Source organism: Dermacentor albipictus, chromosome 4 (genome assembly GCF_038994185.2).
Source record: "Dermacentor albipictus isolate Rhodes 1998 colony chromosome 4, USDA_Dalb.pri_finalv2, whole genome shotgun sequence".
NCBI classification, from domain to species: Eukaryota; Metazoa; Arthropoda; class Arachnida; order Ixodida; family Ixodidae; genus Dermacentor; species Dermacentor albipictus.
In genome coordinates this window covers 149,202,041-149,221,598 of record NC_091824.1, presented here as the reverse complement: position 1 = coordinate 149,221,598, position 19,558 = coordinate 149,202,041, and the positions used below count along the sequence as shown (strand labels likewise).

The following is a 19,558-nucleotide window of genomic DNA, read 5'->3' as shown; positions in this document are numbered from 1 at the left end:
GGTTTGCTGGGTTAGCGGAGACCTAAACGTGAGCGGCTGGATTGGTGGAGCCACCTGACGGCCCAAAGCTATATCAGACAACCACACAGCTAGTATTGCAGTAACCAAGTGCATTCTACGCCGTTGAGGGTGTAATTTTTTTGGCACTGACGCAATCGTGAACACGTCAACATTTTAACTTTTTTTTTCGACAAGAACTTTCGTGGAACACGAAAACGCCTCTAAAAGGCATTGCTGTTAGATGAAGTGTCGCAAACTGTCGCTACCAACGTCCGGTAATCCGGTAATACGCAAACGCCTCTGCGAACACTATAATACCGGACACGCTAAAACTGTGTGCAAGCTTAAGTCAGTCTATTAGATAATAGAGCGCTCTTGGAGGAAAAGATCCAGGGACCATGGCCTATGCATTCTTGCATGTGAAAGGCCACAAAAGCTCTTCTGCACTTCTTGAAGGCTACAGGTCTGTAAGAGCGCGTGTGACAGTAAGCATTACTCTGAGACTGACTCTGTCAATAACTGACTCTTTATTATTTTTGTGATCTCTCCTTCTTACCTGTTCCTCCCCTTTCCCCCTCCCGAAGTACAGGGTAGCCAATCGGACACGTCCTTGGTTAACCTCCGTAACCTCTCTCTCTCTCTTTATATATATATATATATATATATATATATATATATATATACACAACCGTCATTCGCGCTTTTTTCCCGCTACTGCCACACCGTAAAATGGAGTGCCAAGAAATTTAAGATTCTATCGCAAATGGGCGTCTGCGAAGCGTCGAGCTGAAGAAACAGAATTCCACACCGTTTTTCTGTCAATTTGCCTCACTGCAGGCACAGCGCAAATAAGCCGATGAACTGGCGTGCTTTATCTCCACCGCCACTAGTCTTCTTCTTTTTTTTCTAATTAGCAGCCAGGTCTCTTTTCATGCACCAGCCTTTTTTGCGAAGCGAGTGGAAGACTTTTCTAATCACTTGCGCGAGGATCAGTCTCCAAGTTCGCGTACCCCGCTTACCTGAAATTATTTTTTACTCTAAGACCAGTAATTAGCCGGTGCCTAACAAAAAAAGAAACGAAAGCGAGTGATTGATGAGAAAACAGAATAAACTGGTTCATCATTTAGAGGCTGTGGAACGTCACGGCAACTATGTACTGTTGACATTCAATTCATTCACATGCAGATGAGGCCTGTAACGACTACAGAGTGGCGAGCGTATGGAGTGGAGGAGGAAGTACACACGAGATTTGTTGACGTCGCAAGCAATTGAGGGTTTAGCAAATAATGAATCGAGTTTGCTCAATCTAATGAAGAGCTTCGGATTCAAAAGATTTTAAAACTACAAAGATAACTCTAAATCGGTTCTTTTGAAGCTACACTGGTACTAAAGATAAAATGTTAGTCATAACACAGTTGTCACATTAAACAAACATCGTTTTCTTAGAAGAACTCCCTACTAACTAGTACTTCTTCCACCCTATTTTTGCCATAGCTTGAGAGAAAGTAGAGGAAGAAGCTCAATTCATACCGCGGCAAATATGGAATTAGTATAGTAGGTCTCGAGGGTCCCAGAATATAGACGCCAATGCAGAAATAAAGCTAAAGCCTCGTTTTCTGAGTGGCTGTGAAGCCGAGTGTTATAGATAAACCTGTCAGAAGAACACATATGCCGAACGACGACTTACTGCTAATCTATATAAAAGCAAATAGCGGAATTAAGGACGACTTCGGCGCTTCGAAAAAGAGGTAATAAGAAGAAATTAGCTCGAGTGAAGGCAAATCCATGGAATGCTATGCTAATGGAACCCAGGCCACCAGCCCAGAGAAAAAAATCTAGAAGGTAACACATTTACATTATATACGGTAATGATTATATGATTATACCTCTGATTATATGAGAGAACCTAGCTTGCAAGTGGGGCCGAATTACGGCAATCATTTTTAGATACATTCTATAGCGAAGCTCTGGACAAGTTTGCTTCTTTCACCTAAGAACCCCTGTTAGACTTTCATTATGTCGTTAATTTTTTTTTCTTCGAGTGCAATAGGCGCTCAGTACATGGTTATCTGGATATTGTCACATTTCAATATGGCGTGTGGTTAACTAGATGAAATTTGCGTCCTTCAAACATATGGCATGGGATCGCGACTTTACAAACACAGCAAACAATTTGTCTTGGCCAGTTACCTGTGTCGATCAGACCAAAAATGACCTCTGAGTCGCTTTATATCTAGTGGCAATGTTGTCTTTTTCGATGACGTCTCTTTTGACTTTCAAACTTTTTAGAAATCGAGGTGCAAAAATTTAAAAAGAATGTAAGAACGCAATTTCTATTGATCCACGGTTTGCAGCGCGGATGTTACTTTTTGCAAGAACGCAATGCCGGCCCCTCAGTGCACCTTCACTGTGAGGGTAGAACAAGCCAAACCAGGTTTTCACATCCAGGGGATGAAATAAAATGCTGGCTGGAGCCCGGTCAGACACTGTCCTGAACGTAAGAAAGTCTTCCGAGCGAGGTTCGAGACAACGCGCGAAAGCGTTGCATGAAAGGGCAAAACACGTCGTTGTCGTTTACCTCATCGCTGAGCGTTTCTCCTCACGACACGAGCTGATGAACCAATTTTCTCCTGTCGTCCATGTTTCTATGGCAATAGAAATAAAACAGAAGTCTGGGCGCATTAGTGCCGCCATCGTGCTGTCGTGGTACCGAAGCACATTGCGTGGCCCACGTGTGAAGGCTTCGAAGGTCTCCAGAGACGTGCGGTGCGTTTAGCCGCAAAAGAGACGACGCCAAGTGGATGTGCCGTCACGCTCCACTCACTATACTCTGCTAGAACCAGTGCAGCGTTCTAGCCTCCATTGGCGGCATAAGAATTGTGCGCACATAAATTAGCGTTCCTGCTCCGCAGCTGTCTGCATAGTGCACCATGGTGCATACACTGGTCTGAGCGGTATACACTGTGAACGAACGCACTGTTTGTGTGAACCTACAAACGCCTGGCAGCATTCCTTTGGTGTCAACTATAGAGCAGCATCGAGGTGCGTAAGTTCCCTATGTTGTGAAAAGAGTCCCGTGTTTTCATCCACGTTAGCTTAAGCTGGGGAGGACAAAACATAAACACCTTACTAGCAACAGTTACATAAGATAAAACACACCACTGAATGTAAATGTTTACTTATTTTGCGGCCTTTCTCTTCCGCGTCGGGGAAAACGCGAAACCATCGCACGTGAAGCAACGTCGATTCAACCAAAAGCACAGTCAAACGCTGGCGGACCACATGGCGCCGTAGCACATGCGCAACAGCCACGCGCCCGTAGCTTTCCCTTCACTGCCACAGAAAGTTGTCCGCGCGAGTATAGATAACGCACCTCATCTATCTAGGGCCCTTAAAGGTGCAACACCTGCAGCGCCGCTGGTGGCGCTTCTCATTATATCAGCCTTCTGAGACGCTTTTAGCGCAACGCTTAACCTTGCTATTGATTGAGAACGATGAAACTGCAAATAATTACTATAGCCTGTTGGTTCCAAATAAACGTTTCAGCTGTTAAACCTGCACTGCGCCTGTTCCGTCTTCTTTCTGTTGTAGTTGTCAGCTTGTGCGCTGCTCAGAAATACTTCAGCCCATGTTTGACCATCTTCGCAGCTGCAATTCTTTGCTCGTACGTGTTCTTCTTTATTTTTTAAATTATGGGTTTTTACGTGCCAAAACCACTTTCTGATTATGAGGCACGCCGTAGTGGGGGACTCCGGAAATTTTTAACGTGCACCTAAATCTAAGCACACGGGTGTTTTCGCATTTCGCCCCCATCTAAATGCGGCCGCCGTGGCCGGGATTCGATCCCGCGACCTCGTGCTCAGCAGCCTAACACCATAGCCACTGAGCAACCACGGCGGGTCGTACGTGTTCTTCTTGACGGAACTGCAATGGCTTCGTGCTGCACCGGTGCATTTTAGAGCGCAGCTCTTTGGCGTCCGTTCCTGGGTTTCGCGTCGTCGTCGTCGTCGGCCTCGTAACCAGCTCGCCGACGAATCTGCTGCTCCGCCGCCGCGCATGCGCGCTGTCGGCTCTCCGGGCGAGGGAGGATGATGGAAGGGAGGAGGAGAGACTGTGGAGGAGGGCTGGCTACACAAATGGCTCTTTGGCGTCCGTTCCTGGGTTTCGCGTCGTCGTCGGCGTTATCGTCGGCCTCGTAACCAGCTCCGCCCCCCTTTCATCCCCCCAGCGCTAGCAGCGACCGACTGATACCGCTTTCGTGAGTCCGCTACCGCACTCACGAAAGACGTCGTGCACTTCCTGCAACTCGCATTAACCGTCCATCGATCCACACCGATGTTAGTGGTGGGGGACTTTAATGTTGACATAAAGACAAACAGCAATTTCCTAACACTTATGCGGGAGAACATCCCGTTCCTCTCGCTCGTAACGCGTCCCACGGCTGTGACAACCTCGCGAGGCACTTGTATAGATCTCGTCTTTGAGAATCAAGCATTGGTGTACCAAGTCGAACATATATCAGTCTATTTCTCCGACCACAAAGCTTCCTTCATGACTGTCAAGAACTGTTAGTGGAGTCTTTGTTAAAGGAATACGTGTGAAAAATAAAAAAAAAATTCTGTGATAGCGCATACATGTGTTGCTCGATTTCTTTGCCTCAATCTATCGAAAAGGTGAAACAGCTTATTTGCTGCGCTCAAATTTCGCATTAGGAAGTAACGTAATCGTCGGTAATTTTTTTTTTACCTCCTACTGAAGCTCTGTCAGATTATTTTTTTTCTGCAGTTTACATCTTTCTTCACAACGTGAGAGGTTTGTTTCGCTTTGAGTTTTGAATCTAATGTGTCTGCTTGGACAGCAGTGTTCGGATGCGTAGTCAAGTCAGACTGCGTCGCCTGTACGCACAGTGTTTTCTGTCATTGCCCCTTTCTCTGCTTCACGCTAATCGTTACCCTCCATGTCACTTGTCTTGAGATCGCCATTTCGCTATTCAAGTTCATTTCACCAATTTGTTATTGCTGTTGCAGATTTTTTTTTATTTTCTTCACTTTCTGCAGGTTATAAATTACAACGACGTTATCTCTCGATGCGCTATCATCGAGCTATTTTCCATGTATTTCAAGTCACCTATTTATTACTTGCCTATTTTTCTTTTCTGCGCAGTTTTCCTTTAAAACAACAGAACCCTGATGATTTCTAGGCTACTGTGCTAAGAACGTATTTCAAATTGTAAGACACCTCTGGCGTCTAGAGCGCTTGCAGGCTAAAGATAGAAGCGCTGTTATTGCATTTTTTTTTCTGTGTCACTGGCCTAACACCTCTCTTCTTATGTCGTATCAAAATATGATTGTATCCTCATTTTACTTACTGTAACAACTCTGACGTTTCGGTGTACTATATTAAAACAGAATTTATTTAATATTACCAACAGCGGGTTCGTCTGTGTGACCGGTTTAACATCCTTTGACACATTTTCTCTCACAGTGATCAAGGTGTTTCGACTGTAGTCATGCCCTGATAAGCAGAGGCATGTCGTGAGTACCCTTATCTTATTGACTGCCTATAAGTGGCATTATGTGTTTCGTTTTCCGTTGTGCTTTCTTTTCAATGGGGTGATATCGCTGCCGTGTTATCCTTATATATGCATACCTGAAGATATGTGCGGACACTTTCATTCCACAACGATATGAGACTGTTCTATAGGTACTGGGCTGTGCTTTCGGGGACAGTGCCCGTAGAGACATTATTTGTGTGTTAGGGTCCGTTTGTGCAAAGTAGTTTTGATGTTTTCTTCTTGCTTGTCACTTTGTACTCTTGCTTGAGGAGCGTGTTTCGAATTTTGAGATAGTCGACTCAAACATATTGCCTACCTTCGCATGTTTCCGCATAGAAAATTAAAATGAAAACTGTACATTGTGCAAAATTATTACTTTGCAAACATTCACGCGACTCTCATTACATTCCAAGGTGCATATGCGTGGACTTCATGAAGTCAACTGCTCGAATTTCCTTAGATCTCTGTTTTTATTATTATTATTATTATTATTATTATTATTATTATTATTATTATTATTATTATTATTATTATTATTATTATTATTATTATTATTATTATTATTATTATTATTATTATTATTATGAAAATAAAACAAACAATCGTGGTCACCCTATAGTGGTGACAGCTACTCCTTTCCGCATATCAGGAACAACAGTACAAAATAATATTGTTGTAAGAGAGTGAAACGAAACCACGTCATAGGGCCGGAAATCCACAGCACAGAGTCCAATACGCCCACGAACACATAAACATAAAAATCAAAGGCAAGTGGCACTCCAATGAGTTTGTAAACAGCCACAAACACTCACAAGCGGCCGTGATGTAGACTGTAATGAGCATATAAACAGAAACACAGAATACAAAAGAGTACAACACGTAATATGCAAGCGCTAATAATTACAAATAATAGACGCAAGTTGCAGTTACATCGCGTGACTATTCAGTGCGATATCTAGTACTTGTTAAGGATGCATGTGTCTTCATAAACATGTTCGAGTGCGTTCAGTGCTTTTCGCTGTGCTATTTCCGACAGCCATGGGCCCAGCAATTTTGCGAGTGGAATAGGTCGGTGTGGATCAGTGGAGTGAAGCTCTTGTTCTAGCTAGCGTCTTTACGTCGCGTATATATGGGGTATTCGAAGAGTATATGGTGAACATCCTCATCATCGTTGCAACAGGAGCAAGCCGGGAAAGAGTCCCCTTTTATGCGATATAGAAAATGCTTGGTCTATGCTGTCCCAAGGCGAAGTCGACGTTAGTTTTCTCTCCACTTCTACTTTTCTCTTGGGACTTCTTTGCCGTCCAAACATGCACACGTGTGCGATAATAAGCAACTCTTGCTTCTTGAACGCGCGAGCCGAGACACTTCTTTCTTGTGCAAGAGCTGATGCCGTCGTACAGTACAGGCAACAATTTCACCTAATTAATAACCGTGCACAAAAAGAAGACGCTCTCGGGCTGACGCTGCTATACGGTGGGATCTAGTTGATGCGCGAGCATCTTGTTTCGCTGCTACACCACGATAAATAACGCAGACATCTTTTTCACTCCTTCTTGCTTTACTCCCACGCTTTCATTTTTCTTTTCCTTTTTTTCTTTTTTTTTGCACGTATCGACTAAACGCGCAGCTGGCAGTGCTTGGCTACATTGTCACCACCGATATCGGCCCCCTTTTTCATTCGCATTCTGTGCTTTGCGACGTCAGTGGACTTTTTTGCTGAGGCGGGCTTTCGCCAAGCATCGAAAAGGGGCTTTACTCGTAACATGCGCCCTTGTTCCCAGATTTGTATAGCGTGCTAATTAAATTGCTTAATTAGCATACCAAACCAAAACGTGGCTAATGAATATGCTAAGTTCGGCCTTTCTGCTGCGTCTGGTCATCTCAGCGGCGCTCTATCTCCGTTCAAGCTTAATGGCGCTCAGCATGACATTTCGTTAAACCTCCAAAATATTCGCGAGTTACCCATGCTTATTAAGACAACGCGGAATTTTTAATGACGTCCCTCGAAAGAGTATAAGCGTGGCTTTATTAAAGAGGCCTCAGATATCTTCCACGTGCACGACAATCGAGAGGCGCTCCTTTTCGCAGACTTTGCATCATATTTAGGGATCTCCCTACAATGCCTCATACGCACAAAAAAAATAATAATAAGTAGAAAGGATGCGGATTTCGTTGTTGGCTTTGTTTCTGGATCTTATGACAGAAACTTCTGTCCCACGCGCGTGACAGAGGTACTGAAGTGGGACGCACTAGATTAAAATTTGTCCTTAATATTTAGAATTCAAATGTCGGTATTCGAAGGCGTAACTATATAGAAGAACCACTACTATTCCCACATAAATGAGCACAAATATCAAGTATTAGGATTTGCGTGCGAAACAAATTCATTCTGAATATCTTATTCTTTTCAAGAACAATCTGGGAACCAAATCAATTCGATCATTAAGTCATAAATACATCTTATAATCAAGTCTTTTTGACTTTTTGATTCGGTAAAGTCATTTTAATTGTATATTAAGCTTTAGAGTGTTCCGTGCATAGCTTTTGATAAGTATTGCGTTCTGTACATTTGAGCTTGTAATTCATTCCACTTTACTACCGAGTGTTTAAAGCACGCTTTTTACGAAATACTGCATGTCATTTCCGTTTTGTGCGCCCGAGTGTATTTTAAATTTTTCTTGCATATGTAGCACCTAAGTTCAATAAAATATTCGCCTACATTGCTTTTCTGTTTATGAGAGTTTGCCTGCATCACTGCTATACGTGTCTTTTTTATTGTTTTGATGGTTGTTGAGGATTACTAACACCCTGAATGTTTTAGAGCGTTTCGTCCTCGTCTTCTTAGCCGATAACGCTGCTGGGCCTGCGTTTGAAGAAACCACAGAGGAATCCATACGGCTGTCATGGTACGATGGAGCTATAGAATCCTACACGTGCTGGCGCGAGACATCGCACTGTCTGTGTGGAACATACGAAGCTTTCAAGACAACGGACTACACCGCCTGCACACTTCGTTCGGCGTTTGCCTTCCACCTGGACTTCGCCGTGGGGACGCCACCCCTCTTCGTCATTTTTGTCTAGGGGTAGCCTTCACAGTATGCATCTAGTAATCTAGTACTAGATGGGTTAGTAGTAACAAATGGGTTACTAAGTGCGTTTTACTACGTGTACAGCCATCGAGTATTTCGCACCCCACACGCTTCGTGCACGCCTGTGCACGCGTGTAGAAAGCATTCATTATACTTACCAGCTGTTTCTCTATATTCACTGCAGACAACGCAGGGATGGCGAAATGTGAATACAGATTCTCTATCACCTGAGTGCATTTGCGCTGAAGTTGTTGCCTGTTTTTTCTTTTTTTTTTCTTTTGACGAATAACATCTACATTCCAGGTGAAGCAAGACGACAGTATTTGGTGCTTGTGCGACTAACATCAACATCTCAGAGACTATTTAATGGGCGTTTCCTGAAGCATCAAACACATAAGTAATCATTTTGTTGAAATTTCAAGGGTCTTATTTAAAAAAATGGTTATGCATTTCCTGCCAACGAAGTAGCAATAATAATAATAATAATAATCATTATTATTATTAGCGTTCAGTTCAGTTTATTACCTTAAAGGTCCACCGTAGGAGCATTACATAAGGGGTGGGTTTTTATAAGATAGCAAAACATCGTCATAAATAATTATTTAACAGAATGGTCGGTTACAAGTTCTGTGAACGAAGATGGACAAGTCGTATTATTATTATTATTATTATTATTATTATTATTATTATTATTATTATTATTATTATTATTATTATTGCCATCTTACAATAATCGTACATCAGAATAATATTAATAATAATAATAATAATTTATTGTACAAAGGAATGCAGAGTACAAGAAACGGGCCTGCGAGAGCCACCAGTGGCTTGAGGTACTTGGCCCGGCAGAATCAGCGGACGAGCGTGCAATATTCGCTTTAGCATTGACATATCACAAGATAATGCAGGAGGGCTAACAGTTAGGAAGCTTAACGTGAACCAGAAGCAAAACTTAGAGCAAGAATCAACAATCAACATCAAGATTGTAAGATGTACATCTTTTAAAAATGATGACCAGCATATTTTACAAATGTTAAAGCAACCATGTTACAGTGAACAAATCATGTTTCTCAACGCCTTTTTTGATGCGATGGAGAATGCCTCATTTGCCAAATCATTCAAAATTTTCGGCACATAAACACAACGCCTAGCTTCACCATATCTCGTTGTGGATCGCGGAACTACAAAGCGAACGCTACTACGAAGGCTTCGGGGGGCTGGGTAACATACTTTAACATCTCTGAACCAAAAATGCCGTAGCAATACAGTTTGCGTAAACAGAGTCCGAAAGCATGAAAGGCCAAACGCGGAGAAGTTACCGTTTGTGATTGACAGAGTGTTGTAGGCTATGCTTTTAGTATTTTTTTTTACAGAGAAGCAACACAGTTTTGCCACCGGGTGGGGCAGAAAGAAACGACAGTAATCCCCTATCGAAGAGGGCTGTAGACCACGGCATGAGCAATAGTTTTTTTTTTACTTGAAGCGGAACGATAGATCTAATGTGAAAGAATAACCACGCAGCGCTCCTAAGCTTATCGAAAATGTGTGATAATTGACTATGCCACGACATATCGCTGTCGAAGCATACTCTCAGGTATTTTACCGAGTTCACGTAGTTAACCGGCGCTTATCGACAGAAATGACACTTCCGACTGTGCAGGAAAATTGGTACATCTGTTACGGTTATTTTTAAAGGGTACTTAAAGCAAACGAGATGGGTTTTCGAGGCCTTAACCTTTAGAGAGTTATCAGCAAACCAAGTCATTACCTTGTCTATATTATTCTGAAGATTCGAGATAGCCACATTGTACGAAAAATGTTTAGAAAGCAATACAGTGTCGTCAGCATATTGAAATATCAAACATTTGGAACAACCCGAGATAAATCGTTAATGAATATATCGATAAGTAGAGGTGATATAACGGAAATTCGAGGAACTTCTGTCAAGTCCTTGTTCCCCCCTGCCGTAAAATACTGCTCATATCTTTACGATATGTTATATCTTTATCTGTGTTATATGTCCACGAATATGTCCGGCGATATATCGATTGACTCAACAGCCACTCGAACAAGCAAAAGTAGGTAACGAAAGCTTTGTTTTTAATAATGATTATAATAATACCCAGACTAAGGCATCGTCTATAATGACAATGTATAGTTGGTCACTGCTCTGTTCCGTGGCAGTTTTCTGTCATCTATGGGAACAGCAACTGTCATTGATAAAGTCGTGGTTATGTGAAATTCGCATACTGCGAGGCGAACCCTTGTCTCTAGTGTCAAAAGCCTTACGCGAACTTATTTTTCTTTTTTGATGCCCGTTGCATCCCTGCCGTTGCTGCGCGGCTAAGCGCGGCCGCACAGCGCCTTATCTTGGAGGTTATCAGCGGCGGTTGCAAACGCGTCATGAGACGGGATCGCTTGTGGCTTCGTGCGCGCTGTGTTCTCGTGAGCCTAGCGCTGAAGTTCTCGTAATCTCAAGTGTAACAGACGCGTTTGAATCTAGAGGCAGCACGCTGCTTTCATCCCGCCCGCATTCTGACAGCGAATGTCAGCGGTCATCGTGTGACATCTGTTCGTGTTAGTCCTGTGCGCGCGTGACACCACGCTTGGTAATTTAGTTAGCTGGCTAAATGTTTACTCCTGTTCATACAGCCGATGAAACTAGTAACCTTGATTCGTACAGCCGTCTAATCATTTGCTAATTGCAATCGACCGAGGCTTACAGTATCCCTTCAGTGGATAGGGGGGGGGGGGGGGAGGAGACTCATAGGGCGTCGACCAGCGTATAGCGCGTACGCTCGCTCGCTCGCTCGCACACACACACACACACACACACTTTCATTTCGTCCGCTTTCATTTGTCTTTCATTATTTTCAACATCTCAATTGCAGCCACAGTTAATTTGCCGATGCTTTCCTTGGCTTCATTGTCTGGTGGCTTTATGCATCATAATTGACAAAATCGGGAGGGTGAATTCACTATTTCACGAGCCGGTAGCTTCACGCCCAGCTGACTCGGGAAACAGTATGCTGTGCCAAGAATCTTAGTCGAACTAGGGCGGTGACCGTCATGTGTAGTGTTTCGGGAACATGCATGCAACAATACGACAATACCTCATTTCCTGCTTTTTCTCATGTCACATCAACCGATTGATCGCAAATAATTCAACATTTAAAAAATTTAGAGTTAGCATTGCCCAGCGTTAGGCACCACTAGTAATAAAATCACCTCCAGTGCTTGTCGAATGTGTGCCGCAGCGCTACCGTTGAGCTGCCGAGGGGGCACTGAGCCCCTCCTTAATGAATGAAGGGAGGCGGGGTGGGGTTTTTAGGGCCCCTAGGAGCCCCCTGACTTAAGCACTGCAATCGATGCTTCACCATGTGGGCAATACTGCGATATTTTTTTTTTCACTACACCACCACTCCTTGTAATATTTTTATGCTCTCGTGCGAGCTTGTCATAATTACATTATGTGAAGCCTACGTTATGTCAAGAGCATAAGTGGGGCTCTTGTAGACTCAATACATTGCCTTACTCAGCCTTCGCTCATATTTCTTATCTTTTTTTAGATTGTCCTACTGATTCCCTAAATCCATTCTGTCAAACCTACGCAGGAAGTAGGATTCCGTTCCCACTACACATTCAAGGAGCAAAAGTCAATTTTAACGAGTGCGTCATCATGGTGAACATATTCAAGCAAATTCCCATTGATTTGAACTTGCTAAAGAAGTATTACTGGTCCAGTATGAGGAATGGGTAGTAGAGAGTATGGGCTCTGAGCTCACTTTCTGGGCCGACCCACTTTTACAAAGTTAACTTTAAGAGGTCTCGTTTGTTTCCTAGACAAATGCGTCCGTAGTCGACATACATGTAAACGTTCGAGCTGTTTATGAAGAAGACCCGAAGCGACATTGTTTAACTGCCAGATGCGAGGGCTTGCAGTGCACAGTTACTCACACAAAACCATCCCGTAATTGACAGATAAGTCACACAGTCCTAATTGTTCTAAGCATCAAAGTAAGCCCAATTCAGGCAGAAGCTGTATTGCCCGACATGCCATTTGATCTATAACATAACTGAAGCCTCAAGATAAACTTTGGAAACTTCGTGAGGGAAACTTATACCATGAGGGCACACCTTGGAAACACGGCCAAACGTTAAGTTTTTCATGCACTAATTCCAGCCGCAGAGTGTTCAGCGACGGACTTTCAGGCTTTATATTGATTCCCGCTCTGAATGTGTTATTGACTGTTAGCTGCCATGTTGGCGTAGTGGCTTTGGTGGTGCGTTGCTGATCCCAAGGGCTTGGGATTAAATCCCTGCCTCCTCGACCACATTTCGTTGGGTGAGAAATGAGAAAACGTCCACGTAGCGTGCACTGGGTGCACGTTAAAGAATTCCAGGTGGTCAAAATTAATCCAGAGTCTCCCGGTAGGACACGCCCTATAATAATATCGTGGTGTTGGCGCGTAATACCTCAGAGGTAAATTTTTCTTTGTTAATGATTGTTGCTACACCAGATAACGCAAATGTTGCAACTTTTTATCTTTGGTAACAAATTGTTCTTAAATAACGAACGTGTGGCCCATTTCCCTAAGGCTCTCAAGTCACCGCTTCTCTTACCATTTGTTGCCTTAGTTATAGGCGCAGAATAAAACTGTGATTGTAGCGGGAACCTTCTTGGAGCAACCATTTGCTGACGCATAAAAAACGCTGGACGGAATCTGGAATCTAGTCTCTCATTCACAGGATGACGTAAAGTGCTACATAGGATATACCGATAGGACGCGTCTAACCATTTCTGTGGTAGGGCTTGGCGGTGCACGAAGGAAGATCACGTTGATGGTTACGGCCATCTTTATCTCAATTCCCCGAACACTAAACGTTGCCTACACGTACCGTCTTTGGGCGTAAAAGTCAAACACTCACCCTTCGATAGACGAAATTCACTCCGTGGCTGCACAGTAACTTGTAGAGGTATGGATGCAAAGAGACTCTCGTAACAGGCGTGCATTGTTGGATGAAACTGAATAGGCTGACTAAAGTGGACCATACTCGCGTGGTTCAAACCAGCCAAGAGGAGGCGGTTTTGCAGAGGCAGCGTAGAGGGGCGGCGATTACTTCTGCTATAATTCACTTCACGCTCAGTGATTACTTGCAGTGGGCAAGCGGTGAAAAGGGTGCTGTTTGATTCGGGCTGGTAGCACCATCGGTCGACGCACTCGATAAGAAAATTGGAAGGCTTTAGCCGTTCAAGCAACGCACATCAACCCTTGTGCTTTCCATCTGTTCTTTTTGAATCCATTCCGTCTCTTCTTTTTGAATCCGGTGTGCCGATATCGCCAATATCGTGAAGCCCTATCACACCGAGGCGCCGAGCAGTGCGCTAAGCGTGGCACGCTATTCAATGACGTCCCGTTGCTCCGGCACAAGCCAATGTATTGTCGCTTGAACCTGTAGGCCTATAGGCAGCTGCATCCGAAAAGAACGAGTTTATGTCCACCACTGGAGTGATAATACTGATAATACGCCCTCCACCTCTTAAGTTCATCGCATGCTGAGCCCGAAGAGTGCTTCGGCCACAGCTCGCGCGCTGCAACTCACTCTGAGCGCGATAGTTCAATTGGCCACAAATGCTTCGGGGACGGTTTGATCATGCGCGCCAGTAATGCCTTGTTTTTGCACAACTGCCACCACGGGACATATTACGAAGGGTTAGGGATGTTACAAAAATATTAACACTGGCCGGCATGGTGAAGGAAAATATACTACGTGCTTATTGGCGCAACTTGTGCCCGGAAAGCAAAGCCTAAAATGCTTTCACAAGGATACCGGCTGTTGCGAGCGGCTGTCGTTGCGCCCAGTGACACCGCTCAAGTCCGTTTACTCCTGACAGGTGGTGCTCGCGTGTAGTTTTGAGGGTGTCTTTAGCTTTGCGATGTCAATTGGCACACAAGCAATTTGATTGCACGGATATGTCTCATTATTAATGTGGCCGCAACGCTGACAAAATTTCTCAAACAAGCCCATCTTGCTTAATGTTGAAAACACAATAACAGGGAGAATTATTTGGTGGAAGTAATAAGCTATAAGAAGTTGAATTACGCACACGTGACAAAATTCCACTCATTGCGCTTTTGTCACAAAGGGAATCGATTCTGTCTCCTGGAAGCAGTGCGCCACCATATCGCCGCGTCAACAGGCGTTCACTTTAGGCGTCATTATTTCCATCACCAAGCCCGGCTAATCTATGCGTAGCAGGGGAATATATGTATGCTGTTATACAAAGCCATTCAATTTCCTGGGAAATATTTCAAACAGAAAGAAATAGAAGTATGTGTAGTAGGAAGTTTCAAGCTTGAAGCTAGTTAAGGGGAAAACTTCGGCGGTAAAATTTTCATCGCTGTGAGAGCGATAACAGTGGATGCGATGAGCGTCGTCGACAAATGTTATTGCAGAGCGGACATTGTCAGCTACAGATTACAAAGGCCCTCTACAAGTAGGATGCATACTCACTCTGGAGCTCGGCTTACCAATCCACAATTCCTCTGAAGGATAACCGAAGCCATGGGCGTGCTGTTCCCAGTTTCTGTAAAGACAGTACGCGTTGTTGCGTACTGTCCAGGGTGCTAGGCGACCTGCACCGCAAGAAATAGTGGAATGCTCAAACTTGAAAAAAAAAAAAATTCGGCAGGGACACTTAAGACTGCTTACGTGTGTAAATGCAAAAGCAATAAAGCACCTTTCATGAAATGCTTTTTTTTTCTACAGCGAAGGTGTTAAGGCTAGTTCCTCCAAAATTATGTCCGTGTGTAGACACAAAACTCCCCATACGGGGGCCGATCTAGGAGATAGTGCAATGCCGGGCCGACCCGCTGCGGAGGTGCAGTTCACCATTGAAGGGCCAACATGCGCAGCTTCGCTGGTCATCCTTCTTCACAGAGTGCAAGGGCACTCAGTGTTTTTCCCGCGTTCCTTCTCCGCGCTAACTCTCACCTGCGTTCTAACTGCGCCTCGGCAAGGCCAAATCAAAACGCGCCAAGCGTCTCAAGGCACTACGCTTGGACGCGAGGAGTTCATAACTCGAAGGACCGCTCGGCGCCGTTGAAGTGAAGATTAATGCTTTTTATTTTATGCACTCATTTCATACACTCATGACGTGGCACCATCTCCTCCCCCCACCTCCCCCCATTGACTACGCTGTCACGTATGCAGTGATGCATGCACTAGGCACACCTTTAGTAATCGAGAGCCGCGGAGCCACCTTGGCGTCGGGGAACCGTGCTCGTCTCGAACTCCGGAAGCCCGAGTTTCATTCTAGCCAGACCGAAATTTGCCAAATGCTCTTGTCAACGACGTTTATTTACTTTGTTTACAGGAACCTCCCTGAGAAATGTGACGTCAATCCGAACATGGTATGACATATTTTTAACCTTTGCGCCATTGGTCATTCTTGGTACCATGTTTCGGCCATGCTGACTCGCCGACGGATTTTTTGCGTAATTGGAGATATAATGCTTTCGCATTTAAACATAAGTGTGTGCCGCTTCTATTCTTTGTTCTGGGACTGAATGGAACAACGTCATTTCTTCTCCATATGGCGATCGAAATCGTTGCGTCTTAGTGCCTCAGTTACACGTCCCATTGCAATACCATTGCAGCTTTCTCTCTCTCTCTTTCCCCTCCTGAAGCTCAAGTCACCTGCTTTTATTTGTTGTATAATACGCGCAGAGTTACTTCGCTTTTCTTATTCTTTTTTATGTTTATTCTTTATTACCCTCAGGGTTAAAGACATTAAAGGAGGGAGTGGGTCACACGAAATCAGAAAAGGAATAAATATAAGCAGTTAAAAAGTTCAAGTACAAAGGCTGCTTATTATACAGTTTCAGTTTGGGTTAACAACGTCATGATAAATTGGTAGCAAACTAGGATAGTGAAGCGGTAACTACAAACGTACTTAAGTTACCACCATATAGCAAACAGCAATAACAAAAAAATTACTTCAATTGGACAATGTTAGCTAGAACTGCTCGAAATCTTTGGTTATCGTAAATAGATACGACTTCATCAGGAAGATGGTTCCATTCCGTGGATGACCGCAGAAAAAAATGACTCCAAAAAAGTTTTAGTGTGACATGATTCGTGAAGACCAACTTTATAACGGTGATCGATTCAAGGTGATATGTATTGTGGCTGAAAAATTAAATCTTTGCCGATTGTTGGATGATGGTATAATTTATGAAAAAGGACTAAACGTGCGATTTTACGTCGAGAAGAAAGTGGGGTAAGTGCAGGGTTGGTTTTCACGGCAGACACACTTGCAGCTCTGTTGTAATTACGCAAGATGAAAAAGCTGAATTATTTTGCACGAGTTCTAATGACCTAATTAGTTTATCATCATCAGCTTTGATCAGTATTTGGCCGCCGCTCTTCGTCATTATCCTTGCAGTGCCGTTACTGGGGATGTTTTAAAAGGTACTAGGGCAGTTCGAAAACTGCTCAAGTACTTTTTCTTGTAATTTTCGTTTGTCTTATCGTCGACATCATTACATGGGCGTGGCCAATAAATGAAACTAACTACGATAACTAACTGCTGAGACAAAGTGAATGCGCATGGAGTGCCTATATGATAGCTGTCGCTGTAATAAACCCTTTTCAAAGCTCATTCTGTCAGCTTTAGCAGTACGATCTGATGCCAATATCCTGAATAACAATAAGCAAATTTGTTACTGTGTTCGCATCCCACTTTCATTTCAGATCATGCACAAAATATTTTAACCTCCATATGTACTCATCGAGCTATGCCTGTTCTTTGTATATTTGCCAAAGATTGGTGCGAGGGTCTCATTTATGCGAAACGCGACATAATAGGATCATCAGTTCACGTATCGGCTCTAACAAGCAGCCAAATGACGGCAGCCACTAGCAAAAATGTTCTGACCAGCCGCAGTGCAACCATCCACATATAATTTGCGTGTTGCATTACTTGAAGCATTCTGTGCGCTGATGTTTCATAGCTAAATTTACTGCCGATAACTGCAATATATATAAGTGCCCGCCTTGCCTTGTGGGTTCTCTCCTTCGGCATTACACTAAAACACTGGGTTTCACGCTCACATCTTCTGTTGCTTCCATTTGGTGGGCGCAGTTACATAAGGAGCTAAATTTCTCGAAATTGAGCTTCCATACCGTATTAGAAGCAATATAAGCGTTTGGTGCGTAAACAACTTCAATAAATTCGTCATACAGTTGAAAAGTCGATCGTCTTCGTTACAAAGTTGTTATCAGTCTCTGCCCATCCTAAGCGTCACATGTCATGGTCCTGTCCCCGCCATCATTTTCTATCTCCTGTGGCCCGACCTGACCAAAAACTCTGGCTGGTTCGAAGAAACAATGTCTTGTGGTTGTCCATCCTCAGACCACAGCGTCATTGATCGCCACAGTGGCGAGGTGAACAGGCATTTGCAAAGAATAGGAACGTTGTGTGCCAACTATTTTACTATTTCACTACCTCACACATAAAATTATGCAGTAGAGTAGCGCTATCGAGTGCTGTTACCTGCAGCCTACATGACCCTTAGCCTCCAGGCCTTTATTTTTCATCAAAAAACGTTGTGGGCACGACAGGTGAAAAGTGGTTATAGAACACTTACATGCGCTAATCTAATACCCACAGGCACAGGAGGCAATCTTCCGCTGCATTGTAAGAAGTGTGGTTGTAATCCTATCTTCAGTGACGTTTCAATCTTGGGTAACGCTAAGACTCAGCAGGAAAGAGAGTTGATTGAAGCTTTTCGCATATATAAACATGGCCCCGAGAAGTGTGTAAGCGCGCCATCTGTGTTCCTTACCAAGAAAGAGCTTTTATTCCTTGATCAGTGTACGTTTATAGATAATGTCTTGACCGTGTCTTTGTTATGTTGTGCCTTACGCATGTTCAGGGCGGGCTTGGGGGACGTCGTTTTCATGAATGAAGTTCAGTTATTAGTCCAGCCACCTCCCTGTCGCTTTGTCTATGTCTGCTTCTCGATTTTTTCTACTCTCTGGTTTGCTGGTATGCTCCTAGTATAACCATGTACCAACTAGCCCAAAAAGCCACTCTCATGAACTGTAGAGAGAGGACAGCAAAATGTTTAGATAGTGCATTAGCATGAGTGTCTGTGTGTGTTGTACCACAGTCTATTGACAAATTCAACATGTGTTTCAAATGTTTCAAACCGTGTACGCTTGTAACCCCTAAGCTGTTCTTTGGCGACCGTTGCCCTGCGGGACGTAACAGGGCTTTCAAGCTGCTATGTGCGGATTTTCTTCCTCCATCCACTCTATTTTGGAGCAATAAATAGTCAAATAAACACTTGATTTCATTTCATTTATGTGGACATGCGCAGCAAAGATTCTCGGCAAACAATAGGTGTACTTAGTTAAAACTGTGATGTAGTGTTTACAGTGTTACGCATTCTAGACACTTTGAACAGCTGTCAAATTTGTTATAAAATTATAACCCACCCAATCTCAGCTTTCTTGAGCCCTAAACTTCAGTTTCCTCTGACATCGAAGATTTCGTACGTATTTAAACTTTCTTTTGTTCAATGAATGTTTCTAAAAAGTTTGGTGGGCTCTCGATGTGCCACTCCTTAGGTTTTGACGTGTCAGGCTCTTCAACTTCACAGGGATCCTTCAGTAAAAGAATACGCCAGCTGAAAAAGAAACCAAATAATCTAAACTGAAGGTGGAGACCATTATTTTCCTATTTGTTTATGTGACTTTCGAGACTTACAAGAGCCTCGGGTATCACGGCTAAACGCAATTTACTTCGCAAAGACCATAGCACCAAAGGCGGCAACCACATGCTCGGTATGGCAATAAAACAACAGTATAATTAAGAATAGTGAAATCATAAACCACTGTGTTG

At 43.6% G+C, this 19,558-nt stretch overlaps 1 protein-coding gene and 1 long non-coding RNA gene across 4 annotated transcripts in view; both read right to left on the bottom strand.

The window, feature by feature from the left end:
- The window catches only part of LOC135902204 (uncharacterized), a 288,754-nt gene extending 274,785 nt beyond the window's left edge, over positions 1 to 13,969 (bottom strand). Inside the window, exon 1 of the long non-coding RNA XR_010564440.2 lies at positions 13,576 to 13,969. This is a non-coding gene — a long non-coding RNA (uncharacterized lncRNA). The remainder of the gene's footprint in view (positions 1 to 13,575) is intronic.
- A 5,032-nt stretch (positions 13,970 to 19,001) lies between these two features.
- The window catches only part of LOC135902201 (uncharacterized), a 92,986-nt gene continuing 92,429 nt past the window's right edge, over positions 19,002 to 19,558 (bottom strand). For all 3 annotated transcript variants that reach the window (XM_065432178.2, XM_070537733.1, XM_070537731.1), the window contains one exon: positions 19,002 to 19,343. In XM_065432178.2, the coding sequence (XP_065288250.1) occupies positions 19,217 to 19,343 (127 nt within the window). In that variant the 3' untranslated portion in view covers positions 19,002 to 19,216. The remainder of the gene's footprint in view (positions 19,344 to 19,558) is intronic.